This window comes from Sylvia atricapilla, chromosome 17, assembly GCF_009819655.1.
Source record: "Sylvia atricapilla isolate bSylAtr1 chromosome 17, bSylAtr1.pri, whole genome shotgun sequence".
NCBI lineage: Eukaryota > Metazoa > Chordata > Aves > Passeriformes > Sylviidae > Sylvia > Sylvia atricapilla.
In genome coordinates this window covers 10,390,954-10,410,309 of record NC_089156.1, presented here as the reverse complement: position 1 = coordinate 10,410,309, position 19,356 = coordinate 10,390,954, and the positions used below count along the sequence as shown (strand labels likewise).

General features: G+C 52.7%; 2 protein-coding genes across 4 annotated transcripts in view; one reads left to right on the top strand and one right to left on the bottom strand.

Annotated features, from left to right (window-relative positions):
- Positions 1 to 126: 126 nt before the first annotated feature.
- TRAFD1 (TRAF-type zinc finger domain containing 1) lies at positions 127 to 7,927 on the top strand. Its single transcript, XM_066331600.1, has 11 exons — positions 127 to 228; positions 1,631 to 1,766; positions 1,838 to 1,891; positions 2,951 to 3,206; positions 4,199 to 4,459; positions 4,836 to 4,909; positions 5,089 to 5,304; positions 6,188 to 6,308; positions 6,535 to 6,832; positions 7,244 to 7,316; positions 7,433 to 7,927. Exons 1-11 carry the CDS (start codon positions 179 to 181, stop codon positions 7,472 to 7,474), a joined length of 1,581 nt encoding a protein of 526 aa, XP_066187697.1. The 5' UTR covers positions 127 to 178; the 3' UTR covers positions 7,475 to 7,927.
- A 781-nt stretch (positions 7,928 to 8,708) lies between these two features.
- The window catches only part of HECTD4 (HECT domain E3 ubiquitin protein ligase 4), a 66,027-nt gene continuing 55,379 nt past the window's right edge, over positions 8,709 to 19,356 (bottom strand). For all 3 annotated transcript variants that reach the window (XM_066331597.1, XM_066331598.1, XM_066331599.1), the window contains exons 66-76: positions 19,151 to 19,274; positions 18,234 to 18,424; positions 17,631 to 17,777; positions 16,605 to 16,724; positions 16,331 to 16,486; positions 14,525 to 14,628; positions 13,436 to 13,657; positions 12,967 to 13,133; positions 12,358 to 12,553; positions 11,850 to 12,072; positions 8,709 to 11,352 (exon numbers count right to left, since the gene is read on the bottom strand). In XM_066331597.1, coding sequence (XP_066187694.1) covers positions 11,216 to 11,352; positions 11,850 to 12,072; positions 12,358 to 12,553; positions 12,967 to 13,133; positions 13,436 to 13,657; positions 14,525 to 14,628; positions 16,331 to 16,486; positions 16,605 to 16,724; positions 17,631 to 17,777; positions 18,234 to 18,424; positions 19,151 to 19,274 — 1,787 coding nt within the window. In that variant the 3' untranslated portion in view covers positions 8,709 to 11,215. The remainder of the gene's footprint in view (positions 11,353 to 11,849; positions 12,073 to 12,357; positions 12,554 to 12,966; positions 13,134 to 13,435; positions 13,658 to 14,524; positions 14,629 to 16,330; positions 16,487 to 16,604; positions 16,725 to 17,630; positions 17,778 to 18,233; positions 18,425 to 19,150; positions 19,275 to 19,356) is intronic.

The window sequence follows — 19,356 nt, the reverse complement described above, 5'->3', positions numbered from 1 at the left end:
CGGCACCGGCCCCCGGCACCTTCAGCCCGCCCTCAGTAGGCCGGGGGCAGCCGGCAGCGGCACCCCGAGCGATCCCCTCAGGGCCGCGCTTTGGCTTCGCCGCTCGCTCCCCGCGCTGCACCCGCCGGGCCCGGTGCTCGGGGCTGTGAGGGAAGCGGGCCCGGCCCCGCTCGGAGCCATGGCCATCGCGGCCGTGCCCGCGGCCGAGTCCCGGCTCTGCGAAAACTGGTAAGGCCGGGCCGGGGCCGTGGGGCCGGGGCCGTGGGGCCGGGGCCGTGGGGCCGGGGCCGTGGGGCCGGGGCCGTGGGGCCGGGGCCGTGGGGCCGGGGCCGTGGGGCCGGGGCCGGGGCGCCGGGGCCGTGGGGCCGGGCTCGGTGTGTATCGGGGTACGGCTCCTCGGAGTGCTGTGAAACGCCCGACGAGACCGAACGGCCTCTCTCTAAGCGTTTGTGCGTCGGATTTCCCTTCTGACTTGGCAGGGAGCTAAATAGAAACCGAAACGTTCGGATCAAAACGCAGCCTCGGTTTTCAGTGAGTTCTGCACGAAGTACACCAGCCCAAGTTGTTCTTCAGCAGTTCCGTGGCTCGGGAGCAGAAATACAAAAATAGGATCGGTAGGCAGTGTTGTTGTGGAAGTTTTTCTCTTTGATTACGCCTCTCTGCAGAGCCCCAGCGTTGGTAATCCAGTGGCTGGTAAGGAGGCACCTCACAAGTTGTCTCTCGAATACAAGCAGCTAAAGAAATTAACTTTTTCTGTAGCTGTTTTTCCCCGAGAGACATCAGAATCCCGTTTCTTGCAATATCAGTTTGGTTTGTTTGGTCTGTGCAGTTCAGTCGCTGCTGTTGGACTTTGTTGCTTTGCCAGGCTTTTGGCTGCCTGGGATCTGGCAAGGGAGAGAGCTGAACAGCTGGGGTTTAACAAACAAAAGGTTATAAGATTAATTTAGGTGTTTTCAAGGTGGATTTCTTGGGAAGAGGATGATCCATGTAGAAATGTTGCTGCCTGTTTGAGGCAGGAGTAAGGACTGAGCTCCAGGTGCCTCAGTTCCTTTTGGTCCTTTTGTGCTTGGTTTCAAGACAGAAAATGAGCATTTTAGAAATGAGGTGAGTTGGGGAATTTTGGGGTGCAGAGCAGTGTTGTTACTGCTGGGGCTCTGAGCAGCCTGGCCTGTGGAAGGTGTCCCTGTGAGCTTTAAGGTCCCTTCCAACCCAAACCATTCCATGGTTCCATTATCCTGGAACAGGATCTGTCAGGTATAAAAAAAGCAGGGTTTGACTGCTTTCCAAAACACTGTTTGACCTCTCAGAGCCAAGTTATTTTCAGGAAGAAACTTTTATCTTCTCAGACTAATTTATTAACTTGAACCCTGGCGATAACTTGTTTGTGCTGCAAGATTTGCTTTTCACATAAGGAAATAAATCCACCCGGATTTTATCTTAATGTAATGTGACTTCTACATGTTAAATACATTAATATCCACCTGTGCTGGAACCTTGAGGCCTTTCTCTACTCACTTTAAACCATGAATTCATTGAAATCTTTCTTAGCATTATTTTTTTCCCTGTGAACAACTGCTTGGATTTGTTGTCAGTGTGTTTCTGCTCAGTAACCTCAGCGACTTTCTCACAGCAAAAAGGATATTCCTGCAGTCAATTTCATCATCCACGAAATCCACTGTCGAAGAAATATTGAAATATGCCCCTACTGCAGCGACTCCATCCCCAAGTCAGAGATGAAGAACCACATTGAGTCTGAACATGTGCAGGTGAGAGACATCTCTGCTCTGGAGCTGCTCATTTCTGTGCTAATTCATCTCATGAGGTCTCTTTGCTCTAGGTCACCTGCAAGTGTAGGATGAAGATGGAGAGCAGCCTCCTGAAGGATCACGAGGTTGGTGGATTTTATGTGATTGAACCCTTGGGGGATGCTCTGGTGTTTCACTGATCCCAGAGCCTCTCTGTCAGGCAGCACTAAGATTCCAGCCTGGGGCTTGTGCATCCTTTTATTGAGTGATGCTTCCTAAATTCACACCCCCTGGGAGAAGGAATTGGAAACTGCCTTAGAGTCCTGGAGCCACTTAGGGCTGTGATAATTTGTGATTTTTTTTGTCCTTGTCAGTTGAAAAATAGCTATTTAAAATACGATTGACTTGACTTTTTTTCATTCCTTTACTGTTTCATGTTTCTGCTGGAGCCATTGTGTGACTTTTAATAACTCAATCTGTCCAAACAGACTTTAAAAATAGCCTGTAAAATAAACTAAAATAGGCCAGAGTGGGATTTTCTGAGTTCTCAATCCAGTTGGCTGCTGTCACAGACAATCTTGTTATAAATGTCATCTCTTCCCTTCCTGTGGGCTCCTTTAGAGACAGCTCTGGAACTGCCACCTCAGCCTGCTGATTGCTGAGGAAAAAAGGATTTTCTTTGGAAATCTGTCCAGTTCTAAGCCGTGGGAGTAGCTAATCCTGCCTGTGTCTGTGTGCTGCTTTTGGATTGTAAAGCAAGTGATGATTTGTTAGTGCAGCATCTGCAAATATCACGTATTTTATCTATTTTTAACCCCTTTTGAAGGGCACCTCACCTGTTGCTCAGTGTGGGGTACAGAACCTGTCCAGGCAGTTCCTGTTGAGCAGTAAATGAGCTGTAACTCCATTCCCTAAAAACCAGTGTGGATTCTAGCTGTGCTTCGTGGAATGAAACTGCATTTTGGGTGGTGTCTAAAACCCAAACCCAGGAAGCTCCACATGACCCTGGCAGGTTTAAAATCCTGTCCTGAGTGTCTGAGGAGCTTCAGCTGCCCGGTTTGTGCCTCCAAAATATTGCTGCTGTCACACTGTGGCTCATTCCAGGTTATTCCTTTGGATATGGCTGAGAACACACCAGAGAGAGCTCCAGAGCTGAGGAAACTCAGCGTTCCACGTGGGAAGAGTAATCCTGTGTGTTTCCCCAGGCATCCTCGTGCCCCTTGAGGCCCGTGCTGTGCCAGTTCTGTGACATCCAGCTGGCCTTCAACAAGCTGCAGGAGCACGAGCTGTTCTGCGGGGCCAGGACCGAGCCCTGCGGGCGCTGCGGCCGCAACGTCCTGCTCAGGGAGCTCAAGGAGCACCCCCGGGCCTGTGGCAGGGAGGAGAAGGCGAGCAGGGGCAGCAGGACAGCGCCAGGAGTCGGGAATGAGGATGGGGAAAGGAGGAGCCGACAGCCGGCAGGTACCGGGGATGGGCCTGGGAGGAGCCAGAGCTGGGAAAGGGTTTGGAGCAGCTGTGGGACACAACTCCAGGGACAGAGCCCTTAAGGGGTAGAATTCCAGGGACAGAGCCTTAGGGATAGAGCCGTGAAGGGACACAACTCCAGGGACAGAACCTTAGGGACAGAGCCCTTAAAGGACACAACTCCAGGGACAGAGCTTTAGGGACAGAGCCCTTAAGGGGTAGAATTACAGGGACAGAGCCTTAGGGATAGAGCCCTTAAGGGACGAAACTCCAGGGGCAGAACCTTAGGGACAGAGCCCTTAAAGGTCACAACTCCAGGGGCAGAACCTTAGGGACAGAACCCCTAAAGACAGAATCTTAAAGGACAGAAGCCCTAAGGACAAGAACCTTAGGGACAGAACCCTTAAGGGACACCAGGGACAGAACCTTAGGGACAGAACCCTTATGGGACACAACTCCAGAGACAGAACCCCCAAAGACAGAATGTTAAGGGACAGAACCCCAAAGGACAGGAACCTTAAGGGTATTTGCAGAATCAGCATGAAGAAATCAAAAGTGAGAAAAAAGTGCACAAAGGAAGAAGAACTGGCTGCTCGTTTGGTAGCTGGTTCAGGTGTGAGGTTCTGTGGTTCCTTTCTGTGAAAATACAGGATAGTGAACACTCCAGAGGCCCCAAGCAGGAATGTTTACCCATGGAATGAGGTGTAAGCCAGGAGTCCTGAGGTAACTGGGATAAAAGCCCAGTTACTTCCTTCTTTTTTGTCTCAAAACACCTGGCTTAAAAATGAAACTGGAGTTGTTTGCTCCCTGTAATTTGGGCAGTGATTTTTCTCCATCCTCCTGGATTTGGTAGAGGTGCCCTTGGCTGTGAGATGCTGAACTCTAGGAGAGTCCACATGTAAGACTCTGGGGCTGAGTCTGATGTCCAGAGGGAGCTGCTGGTGGCAGGTTTGATGCTCTCCCAAATTTACAATGTTTCTCTTTTGAAGGGGATGAGCTAGAGAGACCTGAAATCCTTCATTCCCAACTTCCTGAAGACTGGAACGCTGACCTGGACTATGTGTTGGCTCTTAGCCTGCAAAGTGAGAATAATCCTCACCATAATACTGCAGCTGACATCCCCAGGGATTTCTGGGAATATGACCACACCAAAGAGTCTGGACAATCTGCCCATCGTGGTGGGATGGACCTGTCCAACATCTCCTGTGACTCTCCAGGGTCCTTTAGCACATCAAACCACAGGAAAATAGGTATGAACACTGTTGTGGTGGGATTTATCCTTAAATTTGAGGGGAGGGGAAAAGGAAAATTTAGATTGGGAATGTTAAAGATCACCTAAGTGTTTTTAAAGGTCAAAATAAGTAATTTTTAGACTCCTAAAGCAAAGCTGCAAGTGAAGAAATAAGAGCTTATTAAAAGTAGTGTGTCTGTGACCTTGGTGTATGGCGGGAGCCCAGGTGGGGAAGAAGGTTCTTGTGGAAATAAAAATGGTGGGAAGGAGGATCTGGGGGAAAGCTGGAGTGCAGCTTTTTCTGAGAGGAGAAATGGCACCATAGAGTTTAATGATGCAGCAGGAGGTGTTTTTACCAGACTCCACAGAGGATGTAATCCTTCCTTCTCTTGCAGACCAGGAGATGATCATGTTGCCCTGCGAGTTCTGTGAGGAGCTGTGTCCTGCTGAAGATCTGATCCTTCACCAGGTTTGGGACTTCCCTGTGTCTTGGGGTTTACAGTGAAGACTTTTCTGTGGCTGTCACTGAAGTGGGTGTGGGTGACATTGGGAGAACTCTGGCATTTGGGTGTTTGCCAAGGAAAGCGGTTTTCATTGCCCACCTGGCTCATCAGGAATGGTGATTTTTCCGTGTTGTTTGTGTAACAGACAGGGTGTAACCCAGCAAGTGCCTTTGCCTCGTTCAGTAAGAGAAGTTCCTCTCCAAATCCATGGGAATACAGTGGTCTGCGAGCTGGGGGCTCCAACAGCCACAGGACTGTCCCTTCATCCCAGCCCCAAGCTGTCCAGGCAGAAGGAGACATCATGATTCCATGTGAATTCTGTGGCATCCAGCTGGAAGAGGAGATTCTCTTTCATCACCAGGTACTGAACAGAACAGGATCCGTTGGGTCACATCCCACTGTTGGCCCCCATCCCAGGGGCTCCTCTGGGACATTTCAGGAGCTCAGGGAGCTGGCCCTGGCTCAGATCTTCCCACACAAAGCTCTGGGATCCTTGTGAAGGGTTGTGCCACGCTGAGGCTCCTCCTGAAAAGTACTGGATTAATTTGAAAGCTCTTGTAATGAAACTAAACAAAAGGGCCCGAAAGTTGCACAATCAGAATGTTTGAGTCACAAAGAAAGGGAAGTTGAACGCTGGATGAGTCAGCTGAGGGGGGAGAGGAGCACAAGGGTAAAACTGGGTGGGAGGGGAAGCAGAGACTCCAGCCCTGGGAGTGGTGTGCCCAGGGAAGAGTCCTCTGGAATCTGCTGCTGATACAGACAAGATGGGAGAATGCTGAGCTCACCCATTCTCTGTGTCACAGCTCATTCACATTCTTAGTCCCAACAAACTGCTAGAGTTTGGGTTGGTTGTTCTGGGCCCCTCCTCTCCTGGGAGACAGCAAATTCAGTGTTCTGGGAATGAGACTGAATGGAACTCCAGAGCAGATCACAGAATCCCAGAATGGTTCGGGTTAGAGGGGATGTTGAAGCCCATCCCACCCCTTGCCATGGGCAGGGACACCTTCCAGTAGCCCAGGTTGCTCCAATCCCAGTCCAGCCTGACAGGGGGATGGAACTGGATGAGCTTTAAGATCTCTTTCCACCTAAACCATTCTGAATTCCACAATAACAATTCCCTACTCACCTTAACGTCCCCAAGTGCTGCTGCTCTGCAGTGTTCGCCCAGGAATTTTCACCTGAGAGAGCTTCACTTGACCCCAGCCCTGTGCGTTCTTGTGTTCCCTGTTGCTGTTGTGCTGCAGCACCACTGTGACCTGCGCCCTGCCAGCCCCACAGGGGACATTCCAGCTCGGGAGCTGCCCCAGCCCCACGGGGACAGACGGGAATCGCCAGAGCCGGCGCGGCGACGGATCCGGCACCAAGGTGTGGGCAGGGCACGGCCTAAGCTCCCCTGTGCTTGCACTGAGATGTTCTCACCCTGTTCTGTCTCAGAACCCCTCCATCCTCTGCTCTTGGTCTGGGTTTAGGGAGGGAGGGTTAAACCGCTGGAACTGTATCCTTGGGGATCCTGGGACGGACACTGGGGTTGTTCCTGATGCTGAGGTTACTGTTCCTGCTGAGGTTACTGCTCCACGTCCTGTCCCTGCAGGAGATGTTTCTCCCTGGCACGCAGAAGGCTTTGGGAAGCTGAGGCTGTGCCCTGCTGCAGGGCCCAGGCTGAGGACGGAGGTGGCCAAGGCTGGGGACACGGCGTTGTCCCCTCCAGGGGGAGCCGGAAACGCTCCGGCTGCCCGGGGGAAGCTCGGGAAGGGGAATGGCAGCGAGGGGACACAGAAGGACAGACGTGACTCTGCAGCTGGGACAGCACCCCGGGCAAGACCTGCTCAGCACTTCCAGGCAGAAACCTTCACTTCCAGCTCCTCCAGAGCTTCTCCAGCCCAGCCAAGGTAATGCCTTTGCCTTCTGGTCCATTCTGCTTCTTACAGTGCAAATCTGCATCTTGGCTTTGCCTCTGTCTGAAAGGGTTTTCAAAGGCTTTCAGATCCACCCAGCTGACTTTGGCTGGTGCTTATCTGAGCTTCAAACAACAAATGTAGGTTTTTACCTCGAAATAGAACAGACCCACAGGTCACTGGGATAAAATGTAGGATAAGGCCTCATTACCTGTCCATGGGAGTGCTCTGCTCTCACCTGGGCTCCAAACGGGAGCTGGTTCTGCTGCTGAAACATCTGGGCCAGTGTCAGAGGAGGCACAAGGGCCTCTCCCTCTCCCTTCCCCGTCTCCCTGCTGTGTTGCCCTGTGTTTCTCCAGCACGGGTGGCTTTGCCTCCTCTCAGGGTGTCCCTGTTGTCCCGCAGCTCCAGCGCCGCAGGAGGAAGGAGCCTGGGGCTGTCGGACGGGCGCAGCGGCCTCCGGCGCCGGAGCTCCAAGGTGAGGCTGCAGGGACAGCTCTGATGGTTTTGCCAGGACAAGGAGCTGCTTTTTACAGCCTCCCCCTTGTTACACCACATTCAAACCCAGCATTTTTCTTCTCCCTCTCCCCTAAGGCCAAAGCCCAGAGCCCAGCAGCCGGACGCCCGGAGGAGTGAGCCAGTGCCTGTGGAAAACACGGAGCGCCCGGCCCCAGGCTCTGCTGGACTTGCTGGTCCAAGTGCAAGGAAATTCTGACACTCGGCTTCAATTTGTAGGCAGTTTGACCATTTTCTAAATCTCTATTTTTAATCTGTGAGAGCAAAGTTCAGGTTTTTATGTCTCTGATTGCCTCCAGCATCACCCCCAAGGCATCTAATTGAGTCTCACCTTGGGCCCCACCTGAGTTCTGTGTCCGTGTGGGCTCCTCGTGCCACCCTGGGATGGGATTTGTGTCACCCCGAGCCCTGGAGTGCTCAGGCACAGCTGGTGACACCAACAGGGAGCAGTCCATGCTCCAGTCCTGTCCCACACAGAGCAGGGTTTGGGCTCCAAGGTTTCTCAGTGCTGCATTTTCAAGTTAAAAGCTTCTTAAGTTCCTTGGAATAAAATTTCTCTGATGCTGTCGCAAACCGTTGTGCAGTGCCATCTGTCCCCTGGGGTGACATGTGACCACAGCCCCTGGGCTGAGGGCATGTCCCCACCCCACAGTGGGAGGATCCATTCCTCTCCTGGGTTCTGTTCCTGTTGGAATCCCCGGGATTTTGGGAAGTGGAGCAGATCCTAGATAACACCCTGAGCATCAACCTGATGAAGGAAGTGCAGCAGATGGCACAGGCAGGGCTCATGAGCCACCCCTGGGACAGGGGTCTCAGGTGCCAACTCCATCCCATGGGAACAGCCAGAGCCCAGCAATGGCTGGAGGGAACTTCCTCCCCAAATAAAGACATTTTACAGATGTTCCCACCAAATGTGTTTATTTAGACAAGAAAAGAAGAATGAAGGTATTTAAAAACAGAGGGACACCAAACCTCTGTTCTTCCCATTCCTGGAGCAGGGCTGTGGGAAGATCAGGGAATGGGAGCTGGTCCCTGATGTTTGGGATGGATAATGGGGTGCCGTGTTTCAGGAATCATTAAGTATGACAAATAATTATTGTCTGAGGTGGCAGAGCCTGTGCTGTGCCTCAGGCACAAGGAATAGCCCAGAGGAACAACCTCAGCAGTGGCTGTGCTCCCCTTTGGGACAAAATCCTTACGTTTTGTTCCAAGTTCACCCAAAGAACCCAGGGAAGTGGGATTTCAACAGAGAAGCTGCAGCTCCCTTTTATCCCCCTTCTGCCCTCTGCCTCAGGCAGCTCCAGCAGCAGATCCCATTCCCTGCAGCCCCAAAGAAGGACACCAACACCTCCAGGGATGTTAAGAATCTCCTTTATGCAGGTGTACACTCGATGGCCAAGAGCACTTACAGGTTAATGCCGTGTATGGAACCGAGATGGACACACACCAAGCTAGAACTAATACCCAGCTCCAGAGTTTTTCCATTGTTTAGTATAATTTTACATTCTGAATGAATATATATTAAAAAAAATAATAATAATCATCACAAACCAATCTTTGCTTCGACAAACAAGCCTAGTACAGACAATGTCAAGTTCATTTAAAGCACGAGGAATTAAGGATGATTAGAAAAGCTTGAATTAAAAGGCCATTTGAGCCACAGCTGAGGTGCTGCAGCACTTCCTTCCCAGGAGCATGGAATTAAAAAAAAAAAAAAAAAAAAAAAGCCAAGAAACTCCCACAATTCCTCTTGTGGGGCTCATCCTGTTCTCCAGAACAAACCGAAGTCGATGGAAGTTGGTTACTGGTGCGACATTTGTCCTGTAGAAGAAGCTTCATTTACACCCCCAGGTGCAAACGGCAGCGACGAGAAGTTCGTTATTTGTAATCATAAATAATTAACTGTAATAAATACGGATCAAGTAACGTTCCAGCACACGCCCGGGGCCGGGTGCAGGTGTGCTCCACTCGGATGTGCTTCCCAAAGGAGCACACGCACAGTAGCAGCAGTTTCTTACTCACAGCTGGAACTGGAGCCTTGGGAACCGCTGGCACACGGAGCCCTCTGGGGTGGCCCCTCAGCATTTCAGGATTGGAGCCCTGGACGAGCCCAGAGAGAGCCCAAGCCAGGGCCACAGCTCTGCCATGGGATCCAGCCGGCGTTCCCCACGTTTCCTGTCTGGGAATGTGTGTCCCGACGGGAACAAACCGGCTCCAAGCCGCCCCTTGGGCTTCGTTTTCCCTCGGTCTTTGTAAACTCCAGGTGTTCCCGCTTGCTCCGAGTGGTTTCTGAGCTACATAAACGCTTCTACCAGGAAATGGACGAGATTCAAGAGTAAATATTCTTCCTACATGGATCTGTTCCCTGGACAGGGCAATATGCATTGGGAGGGTAACAGCTTCCTAACCACGGGGTTGGGAGACTCCGGATGCCGACGACTACCTACGACTGCTGCACACACATTCCCATTCCCACTCGCTCACGGAAGAACAAGGACACCCATCCCCAACTCACACGGCCTCTCCCGCATCCCACGCACTCAGCGTTCCCACTATTCACAATAATGTACAATAAATACATTTGGGATTCCCGGGAGCTGTTCTGGAGCCACGGGACGTGGAGCTGAAGGTTCAGTCACCTCAGCCAGAGCCTCTCGGGCGGCTCCGCGCCGGCGCTCGGCTCACGGGCAGCACCGACGGATTCCAGGATGGTGTCTTCCTCAGAACTCAGGATCCGAGGGATCAGCAAAACTGGAGTCCCAGAAATCCTGGTGAGGGATGAGACACCTGTGGAGGGGCCGCTCTGAACCACCCAGCACATTCCACAGAACACCAGTGAAACGTGGAGCTGTTCCTGCTCTGCAGTCGGCTCCCAGCTTTCCACACAGAACAGGAGCTTTATCTTCCAGCGGGTGACTTCCTTCTCCTGCCGGGTGTCAGAGGTTTTTAGGATAATTTGCTCTTGGATCAAAGATTTTGAGTACAAAAACAAGTTCCAGGTGTTTTGAGCACCCCTTGGTTGTTCTGAGAGCTCTTTGGGAAATGGGATAAAGTCCTGGATTTTTGGGATGGACTGTGGTATCTTACACCCTTTGGAGAGAAGCTGTTTTGTTCTGCTCATATTTTAATTACAATAAATTATTTTGTTGCTAAGCAAAGCAGATACTCAAGAACATCTAGGGCAGGAACCCAATGGAATCATGGCCCTTTCACTGTTCTCTTGGAAACTTTCCCAGAAGTGTTGAGCTGAACCCCCCAGTTCCCTGTGGCAGCCCCCGTGTGCTTGGTCAGAGTTTAAAAAAAATTCAAGGAAAGTGGTGGAAAGGTGGAAAAGCAGTTTGGCAGCAAAGTTCCTGCTTCAAAACTCAAGCAAGTGCCACAAATCCTACCTGTGCTCTGCTCCTGCCCACACCCTGCAGTGATTCCCTCCCCACAGCCAAACTTGGCATTTTTGTACTCAAAAACCTCTCGGGTGAGAGCGATCCATGAGCCTTCCCCTCCAAAGGCTCCCGGCCTGGGAATGCCCTCCCTGCCAGTGGTGTTTGCACAGGGCATTGTGGATTACAAAATTAGAAATGTACAGGTGGAAAGGTTTTTGTTTTTCCCCAAATTAAATTATACACAAACCGGTCTTTACTAAACTATCCTACAAATATTCCACAAACAAGGCAGCAAAAGAACCAGTCCACCACAAAGTCTACGAATACAAAATGGAAGTCTTCCGGGAATTACTGTAACAGGAACGAAAGTTCAGGAAATAAATTATCCCCCAGCTGATCCCACGGGAGGTGCTGGATGGGAACTGAAGGGGTTCCACTGGGCAGAGTCACGGAGTCACCTCCAGGCGTTCCCTGCTCCTGCTCAGCCGCTGAGTGGATCCTCCCGGTAGTGGATGGCGTAACGGAGCTTTTCCAGCATGATGTCCAGCGAGGAATACTGCGGGAGCTTGATCATGAACATGCACGTCTCCACTCGGATGTACCGGGAATCCGGGGAACCTGCAGGACAGCCACCGGGACAGGTTAAAACTGAACCCAACACTTCCCTTCCCGAGGGCATCCAAAATCCAATCCCTGCCTGCTCTGGGTCTTTTGAATCGTAAATGGTTCTGCGCTTCTCCCTCAGGCGTCATGCCAATGTTTTTCCAATAGTTTAATAAGTTTAAAAGCATTTCAGACAAATAGCGAAGTCTCTCTGCATCTCTACAGGGCAAAGTTTTAATAGTGGAATCCCAGAACAGTTTGGGTTGAATGAGATCTTAAAGCTCATCCAGTTCCACTCTCCCACCATGGGCAGGGAACCTCTCACTGGATGCAGTTGAAGTTTTATGTAAAATTTTATTTCTACATCATTTAAAGCCCAATTCTCTCCTCATTTACCCTCACAGCCACCTGCCCCTCTCTGTCAGTGCTCACGAAGCAGCGGTTTGAGAGGGGCTGGGACAGGGCTGGGAGCAGCAGCAGCCCCTGTCCCTCGGGAAGTGGCCGTTCCGTACCTGCGGCGCCGTCGGGGGGGGCGATTTTCATGGGGTAAGGGGGCACGTGGGCGGTGTCGGGGCCGCCGTCCTTGCAGGGGCAGGTGAAGGGGATCCTCTCCTGGTTACAGGCAAACTTGATGAACTTGCAGAGCTCCTCCTGCGTGAACATCTCCAGGGCGCTCCAGAAGAACTCGATGTGCTGGTCGGTCTCCATCAGGCCCACCTGGTACATGGTGTGTGCCTGAGGGGACAGGGACACGTGTCCACCGCTGCTCTGCCCTCTCCCTTCAGGAATCTTCCCCACCACTTTTAAATAAGGGAAGTTCCAACTCTTACTCCTCTCTGTACAAGCCCCACCCTATTATTTCCTGAATCCAGTGAAATCTTAATAAACTTCCTTGGGGGCAAAGGGGTGTCCAAGCAGTTCCCTAAGGATGTTCTGGCTGCACCAGAAGCAGAAGATTCTCCCTCCCACCTTCCCATGGGAGGATCCCCCTCTCTGTCCCATAGGAGTGTGGCCAAGCACCTTGAGGAATTCCAGGTTGATGTAGGGAAGGCCACAGGTCCTCAGCTCCATCTCCAGGGGGGTGAGTGTGGTCAGGAGCTGCAGGGGGATGATGGAGCCCAGCCCTGCCCTCACTGCTGTCATGCACTCCGGGGTCTGCAGCTCCCGCATCCGCAGGCTCCGGATGGCGGCCGCGTACACGTCCTTGTTCTCCCACCTGCAGGGGCACAGATCTGGGATGAGGGAGGAACACCTGGGAGAGCCCTCGTGCCCCACCCTGCGTTATTACACATGCAAGAGTTCTATGGAGAGATCCCAATCTGGAATAATCCAGAGTCAGCAATACACACTTTGCATTCTGATGCTTCCCACTGTCCTCTGCTCCCTCCTCTCCTCCCACCTGCCCATCCACCACAACTGGGAGCCCTCACAGCTGGGACCAGCTCTGGTTCTCTGTCTCTTCCAGAGCCAAAGAGCACCAAGGATCCCAAGTTCTCCCAGCTTCTCACAGAGCAAAGCTTTCCCAGATCATTCCAACTTGTTACAAAAGCTCCTCTGGAGAGGCTGTGCTTGGAGAACGATCCCAGAGATGTTCTGTGCCACATCCTGCCTGGAAAGCTGCTTCCTTACCCCACAGGGATGTGCCTGCCCCTGGGACACAGCTCCACCTCCTCCCCAGTGAGGCTCAGGTAGGTGAATTTGCAGCAGGGTTTGTTGGGGCAGTCGGGGCTCTCCGTTGCCAGGTGCTGGGAGGCGATTTCGGCACACAGAGCCTCCAGCTCCGTCTCGTCACTGATCTGTCAGGGGACAAGGACAAGGAGCTGGTCACCACCACGGGGACTCGCTGCAACAGCAAAATCCTGCTCGGGTTCTGGTCTGGTTTAGCAACTCCAGTAAATATTTCAGAAGCTGGAATTTCACCATGCCCTGCAGCAGGGGAGTGTGGGAAACTTCTCCAAGGCAACAGGATGTAAAATCCTGCATCCAAGAGGAATCAACTCATCTCCCAACCCCGATCCATGAAAACCACCTGGCAGCCACCAGCAATGTGCCGTGGGGGAATCTTGAGGAAAAGAGGGAAGAGGGAAAAGGGACCTACATTTTCAAATTTTTTGACATAGTTGTAGGTGAGGATGTCGGCTTCCTGCAGATCCACGTCGGGATCCAGGGGCTCTCCCACCAGGGTCTTCCAGAAGGAGGGCAGGAGGTCCAGGGGCAGAGGAACGTCAGCTCGGATGGCGATGCCCAGGAGCTGCCCAAAGAAATGGAACAGCTGCTCCTCGGCGTAGGTGATGGGGCTGGGGGTCAGGATGTACTTCCCCTGTGGAGAGAACAGGGCACACAGGGCAGGGCTGAGCAGCTGGGACAAGACTGACACTGGAAATGCTCCTGACTGGGACAGGAAGGATGATGTTTAGCTGGGGACCAAAGGATCTGCTCCAGCACAGCAGGAGCCCCTGTAATTTACACACTGCTATCACCTTACCACTTCCTGATCAAATCAACCCCAGGAAGTTGGTTCCCATTTTGCCAAGCTGTTGATCAACACTCTCAGAATTTTCTGGACTTGTTACATCAGTTTGATATCCAAGTTTTTCAGCTGTGGGATGTTTCTGAGCCTGGATTTGCACAGCCGTGTTTGCTACACAGTTGGTCTTATGCTGAGGGAACCAAGCTGTTTCCTACCCTAAGAATATTCCCAGGAAGGAATTCCTCAGAGTTCTTTGGACTATCAGCTTTATCTTGTTTCTAGAGAACATCTACTGCACAAAATAAGGCATTAAATAGCATGAATGGAACATCTTATTCTCCTGGCAATGTGACAAATCTTTCTGGTGACATTCCTAGAATAGGGCCACAGAATAAGAATTCATGGAATTTGACCAGTTTGAGACAGACAACCTCTAAACCAAACAACTGAACCTCACTCAGAATGCTGCCCAGGAGCTTTAACTCTGCTCCATTTTGCATTTTGCTGCCTTGGCTCCTTCTCCAAGTACTTGCTGCACACAAAAGGTGCAACATGGAATTCACCAACTCCCAATTCCAGCTCTCCAGGTTTTGGAACTGCTACGTTTCATGGATCTGAGGCCTCTCTCTGCACCTCTGACCAAATGAGTCTCACTCCTGTTCAAACCCAGCATCCAAAAAGAAAAAAACCCTCATTTTTGGCACTGGGATCTCACACCTTGTTCTTATTGACAGCAGAGCTGGGGCACAACAGGAGCAGGGAGAGGGAGGAGCTCTGGAGCTCTTTGCACACTTGCCAAAGGAAGTGACGGAAAGATCCACCTGGAAAAGAGAGAGGGAAAACAATGAAAATATTCCTTTGTTCCCAGCTGAATTCCTAAGTGCTGCTTTGCTTTCCAGCACTCCAAGAACAGCAGGAATATTTGTTCTACCAGCTGGCCTGCAAATGGGATTTGGTGCTGGATTAGGAGATGGATGGGGCTGTCCTACAACAATGGAGGTGATGCTCCAGGGATCAGCACAGCTGCTGAGCCACAGCAACATTTATCTCCTCATAAACACTGTCAGTGCCACCACAGCCCCTCAAAAGACAGGAATTCCCCTTGGGACAAGGCCTCACTGAGCCTTGGCTCAGCTGATGGCTGTACTCCCTCCCTTTCCACCTCAGACAGGTGACAGGAGCTGGTGATGTCAGAAGTGTGTTCCGGCTCCATTCCCCCATGGATCTTCCCCAAGGACCAGCACAGCCCACGTGGATTTGGAGAGTAGGGATCTGCCTTTGGGATCTGCCTCCCTACCCCATGGAACAGCTCTGCAGAGCTGAATCCTCTCAGCCCACAGCTAAATCTAGTCTCCTCCTGGTGCAAACGCTGAGGAACCACCACCCCAAAGAGAGCCAACATCTGTGGGACCTCAGTCTTTTTCCCCACGCATGAGGAAGTAGTGCTCCTTAAAGTCCACATCAGACAGGTCCTGGCGAAGAGCTGAGCTGTCCCTGGGGAATGTCAGGTTGTCCCTGTCCTCACTCACTGCTGCTATGGACCTGCTGTCCCCACTCCCTGCTGCCCTGTGCCCCCTGTCCCCACTCCCCGGTGCCCTATGTCCCTGTCCCCCCTCCCTGCTGCCGTGTCCCCAGTCCCCACTCCCCGGTGTCCCTGTCCCCACTCACTGGTGCCATGCACCTCCTCCCTGGTGCCCTGCGCCCCTGTCCCCAGTCCCCACTTCCCGGTGTCCCCTGTCCCCACTCCCTGGTGCCCTGTGCCCCTGTCCCCCCTCCCTCCCCGGTGTCCCTGTCCCCTGTCCCCACTCACTGGTGTCCCCTGTCCCCTCTCCCTGGTGCCCAGTCCCCTGTCCCCACTCCCCGGTGTCCCTGTCCCCTGTCCCCACTCACTGGTGTCCCCTGTCCCCTCTCCCTGGTGCCCGTCCCCACTCACTGGTGTCCCCTGTCCCCTCTCCCTGGTGCCCAGTCCCCTGTCCCCACTCCCCGGTGTCCCTGTGTCCCCTGTCCCCACTCACTGGTGTCCCCTGTCCCCTCTCCCTGGTGCCCAGTCCCCTGTCCCCACTCCCCGGTGTCCCTGTCCCCACTCACTGGTGCCGTGCACCTCCCCATTGGTGCCCTGCGCCCCTGTCCCCAGTCCCCACTCCCCGGTGTCCCTGTCCCCACTCCCCGGTGTCCCCGTCCCCACTCCCGGTGTCCCTGTCCCCACTCCCCGGTGTCCCCGTCCCCTGTCCCCCCTCCCCGGTGTCCCTGTGTCCCCTGTCCCCACTCCCCGGTGTCCCTGTGTCCCCTGTCCCCACTCCCCGGTGTCCCCGTCCCCTGTCCCCTCTCCCCTGTCCCCACTCACTGGTGCCGTGCACCTCCTCCCCGGTCTCCCTGTCCCCTCTCCCTGATGCCCAGTCCCCTGTCCTCCCTCCCCGGTGGCCCTGTCTCCGGTGTCCCCTGTCCCCTCCCCGGTGTCCCCGTCCCCTGTCCCCACTCCCCGGTGTCCCCGTCCCCTGTCCCCACTCCCCTGTCCCCACTCACTGGTGCCGTGCACCTCCTCCCCGGTGAAGCGGATGTTGAAGGCGTACGTGGGGTCCCCGCCGCTGGCCAGTTTGACGCAGAGCTGGGACGAGGGGATGCAGCCCAGCTGCCGGGCAGCCTGGCAGAAGTAGGAATTCTCCGAGGAACGGATCTCCCCTGCCCAGCACAAAGGGAAAAATGAACCTCCAGCCTCACAAATCGGCAGCTGAGCCAGGGGAAAGCAGCTCTGACTTGTTACAAACGGGGTTGGAAAGGATCTGTGCCTGCCCTGTACCTCCAACAATTTCCAGGGGATCCAGGGTGATTTCTGGGGCTGCGTGGTCAGCAGTTCTCTGGACAGTGGCATTGAGCACTCTGTTCATGACAGTGACTTTTGTGTCATAAAAGATTAAACCTGAAGAAACAAAAACATTTTGGCACAGTTAATCCACCCCTGAAATTCTCCAGTGGACAATGGTGGAATAAAAGTTTCCCCTTCATTGAGTAGGTAAGGCATTGCTAATCTAAATTAAAAAAAAAAAAAAAATTATAGAATCATGGAATGGTTTCCATGATTCCACTCATCCAGTTCCACCAGGGACACCTTCCATAGTCCAGGTTTCTCCAAGTCCCATCTATCTGCTCCTCATGTTATCTGGAATAAGTGCACTGGGATGAAACACTGATGAACACAATTCCAGTGTTCTATAAATAGATCCCAGCAACTCCACCACAATCTCTGTAAATAGGAACACGTTGCCAAATACTTTTCAGCAATCTGAGATGTTTTGACAGCAAAGCTACAGGCAAGAAATGGTGATAAAAAATAGGGCTGTGACACTGCCCCAAAAATATATTTAATACCTCATATCTCTGTGAAGAGAAATCTCTGAACATTCCTCACTCCCCCACACTGGTTCAGGAGTGCTTTCTTCCAGCTGGGCCAATACAAAAAGCTCCTTTCACACACTGACACCCCTGGTGAATTCTGTATCACCTTCAGAAAACAGATCTGGGCAATGAAATGACCCAAATCTTGGGGTTTTTTGATATCTAATGAAGGCTGTAAAAATACTCTAATGTACTCTTAGTATTTTCTTGATCTTGCTAATGCTACAACAGCAAACTCCTGAGACTTTCACCCGACCTGCTTGTTAACTAATAAGGAGTTTTGATCTCTGCATACTCCCAAGAGGATAAAGACCCACAGACATAGAAGATGGAACAACTCCCTCTACGGTCACGGTGTCAGGAGGATAATCCCCCTCTCCCTTAGCAGCAAAGCAGGAGAGAAGTGCCCTGGGGTCAGAGCCCAGCTGACCTTTGGCCTCCTGCAGTAAGGCAGCGATGCTGTTCCCGTACATCTCGGTCTGCCGCAGCTCCACCAGCGGCAGGAAGAAGGTCTCCAGCGTGGTGTTGAGGGACTGCAGCAGGGCAAAGCGCAGCCTCAGGCTCTCCACGGGGACATCTGTGGGGGGAAACTGCCAGTCACAGACAGGAACAGATTTCTTGCCTCCTGCAAATCCCAGCAGGAGCCACACAAGCCCCTCTGATCCCTGTGCTGAGGATGCAGGAACAGCACCCCTGATGTTCCTTTCTGGATCTCCCATTATCATCGAATTTTCCACCTGAAGTGCTTAGAACAGAATTTAGGTGACTAAAATCTGCCCTAAGTCAAGAATGGAAATCCAGCCTTCCTTCCCCTGAACTCACCAGGTATTTCCTGCTCCAGCCTGAGCTGGAAATTCTGCTTGGAGAGCAGGGAACAGCTGCAGTGCATCCCTGACTTTGCCCAAACAAACCCAAGGAGAGAGAAGAGCCAGACTCAGCACTCCTCCCACCCCACTGAGCCTCCAACCTCCAAAGGAACATCCAGGAGCACTCCCAACTCTTCCCCTGAGCAAAGCCAACCACCCACACGTACTGAGGAGACAGGAGATCCTGGGATCTGCAGCATCAGCTGGGTCCAGGTACACCTCGTGGGGGTGGAGGCGGGCGGGGGTGATGGCCAGGTGGCGGCACAGGCGGTTGATGTACTGCACCAGGGCCACGTCCATCTCCAGGCTCCACTTGCGCGACGCCTTCTGCGCGTGCCGCGCGTCGATGCAGGCGCACCTGGCAGGGGACAGGGCACAGCTGCTCACCCACAGTGTGCTGGACAACTACACCTGGAGCAGGACTACACCTACAGGAGCAGCAGGTGCCCTGCTCTTCACTCCCCTTTCCTCAAGCAGAGCTGTTTCAAGAATCCCAGTGTGAGGCCAAGAGCTGATTCATCACCCACTTCTCCTCACTGGTATTAAATAATTAGGCACAAAGGCACTGCTTATTAAGCTCTCTCAGTGCACTCTCTCCTCTGGAGATAAGGGGCAGTTAGCCTGTGGCCTTACACAGGCAGATAAGGAGAATTCATTTGAGAGACTTTCTTCCTCTACAAAATTAAGAAGAAATTTAACATTTCCGTCTTCTACAGCCTTTCTGACCCAGTAACAACCCTCCCAGTTAAACAATGACTCAGTGCACTGGCTGGGGAAGGAAACCAGAGACAGACATGGAGCTACAGTTCCCTTTAGGGTACTTTATTACACAGTTTGGAAGCTCTAAAGGACCCTGTGGCATCTGATTGTGTCAGCCATGCTGTGCACAAGAAATCAGGACCTGCATTTGGTCAGAACACGACTTTAAAAACGTATTTTGAGGAAATAACCGATTTCCCTACACGCCTTGCAGCCACAGATGGAAGTGTGAAAGCTTCTTGGATTAGGAACACTTGGGGTCAAGTGTTTTGAAGGCAGCACAGTGGATCAGTATCACCTCCTCCAAGGGATTTGCAAGCTGTACCTCTCGAAGTGCAGGTCGTAGCCACAGGACAGGATGGCTCTCCACACACTCCGGATGTCCTGCTTGGAGCGGTCCACCACGAACCGGTGAAATCCATCCAGGGTCAGGTACTTCTCCTCAGGAACTGGCACCAAACACGGACCAGCAAAGAGTTCATGGCTTGGAATGAAGTTCTCACCCCACAGAGGAGCAGGAGGTGGCTGCTG

Coding starts and splice junctions, on each gene's coding strand:
- TRAFD1 (XM_066331600.1), top strand. CDS start 179: ATGGCCATCGCGGCCGTGCCCGCGGCCGAGTCCCGGCTCTGCGAAAAC. Junction 3,207..4,198: donor GAGGAGCCGACAGCCGGCAG/GTACCGGGGATG, acceptor TCTCTTTTGAAG/GGGATGAGCTAGAGAGACCT. Junction 6,833..7,243: donor GCTTCTCCAGCCCAGCCAAG/GTAATGCCTTTG, acceptor GTTGTCCCGCAG/CTCCAGCGCCGCAGGAGGAA.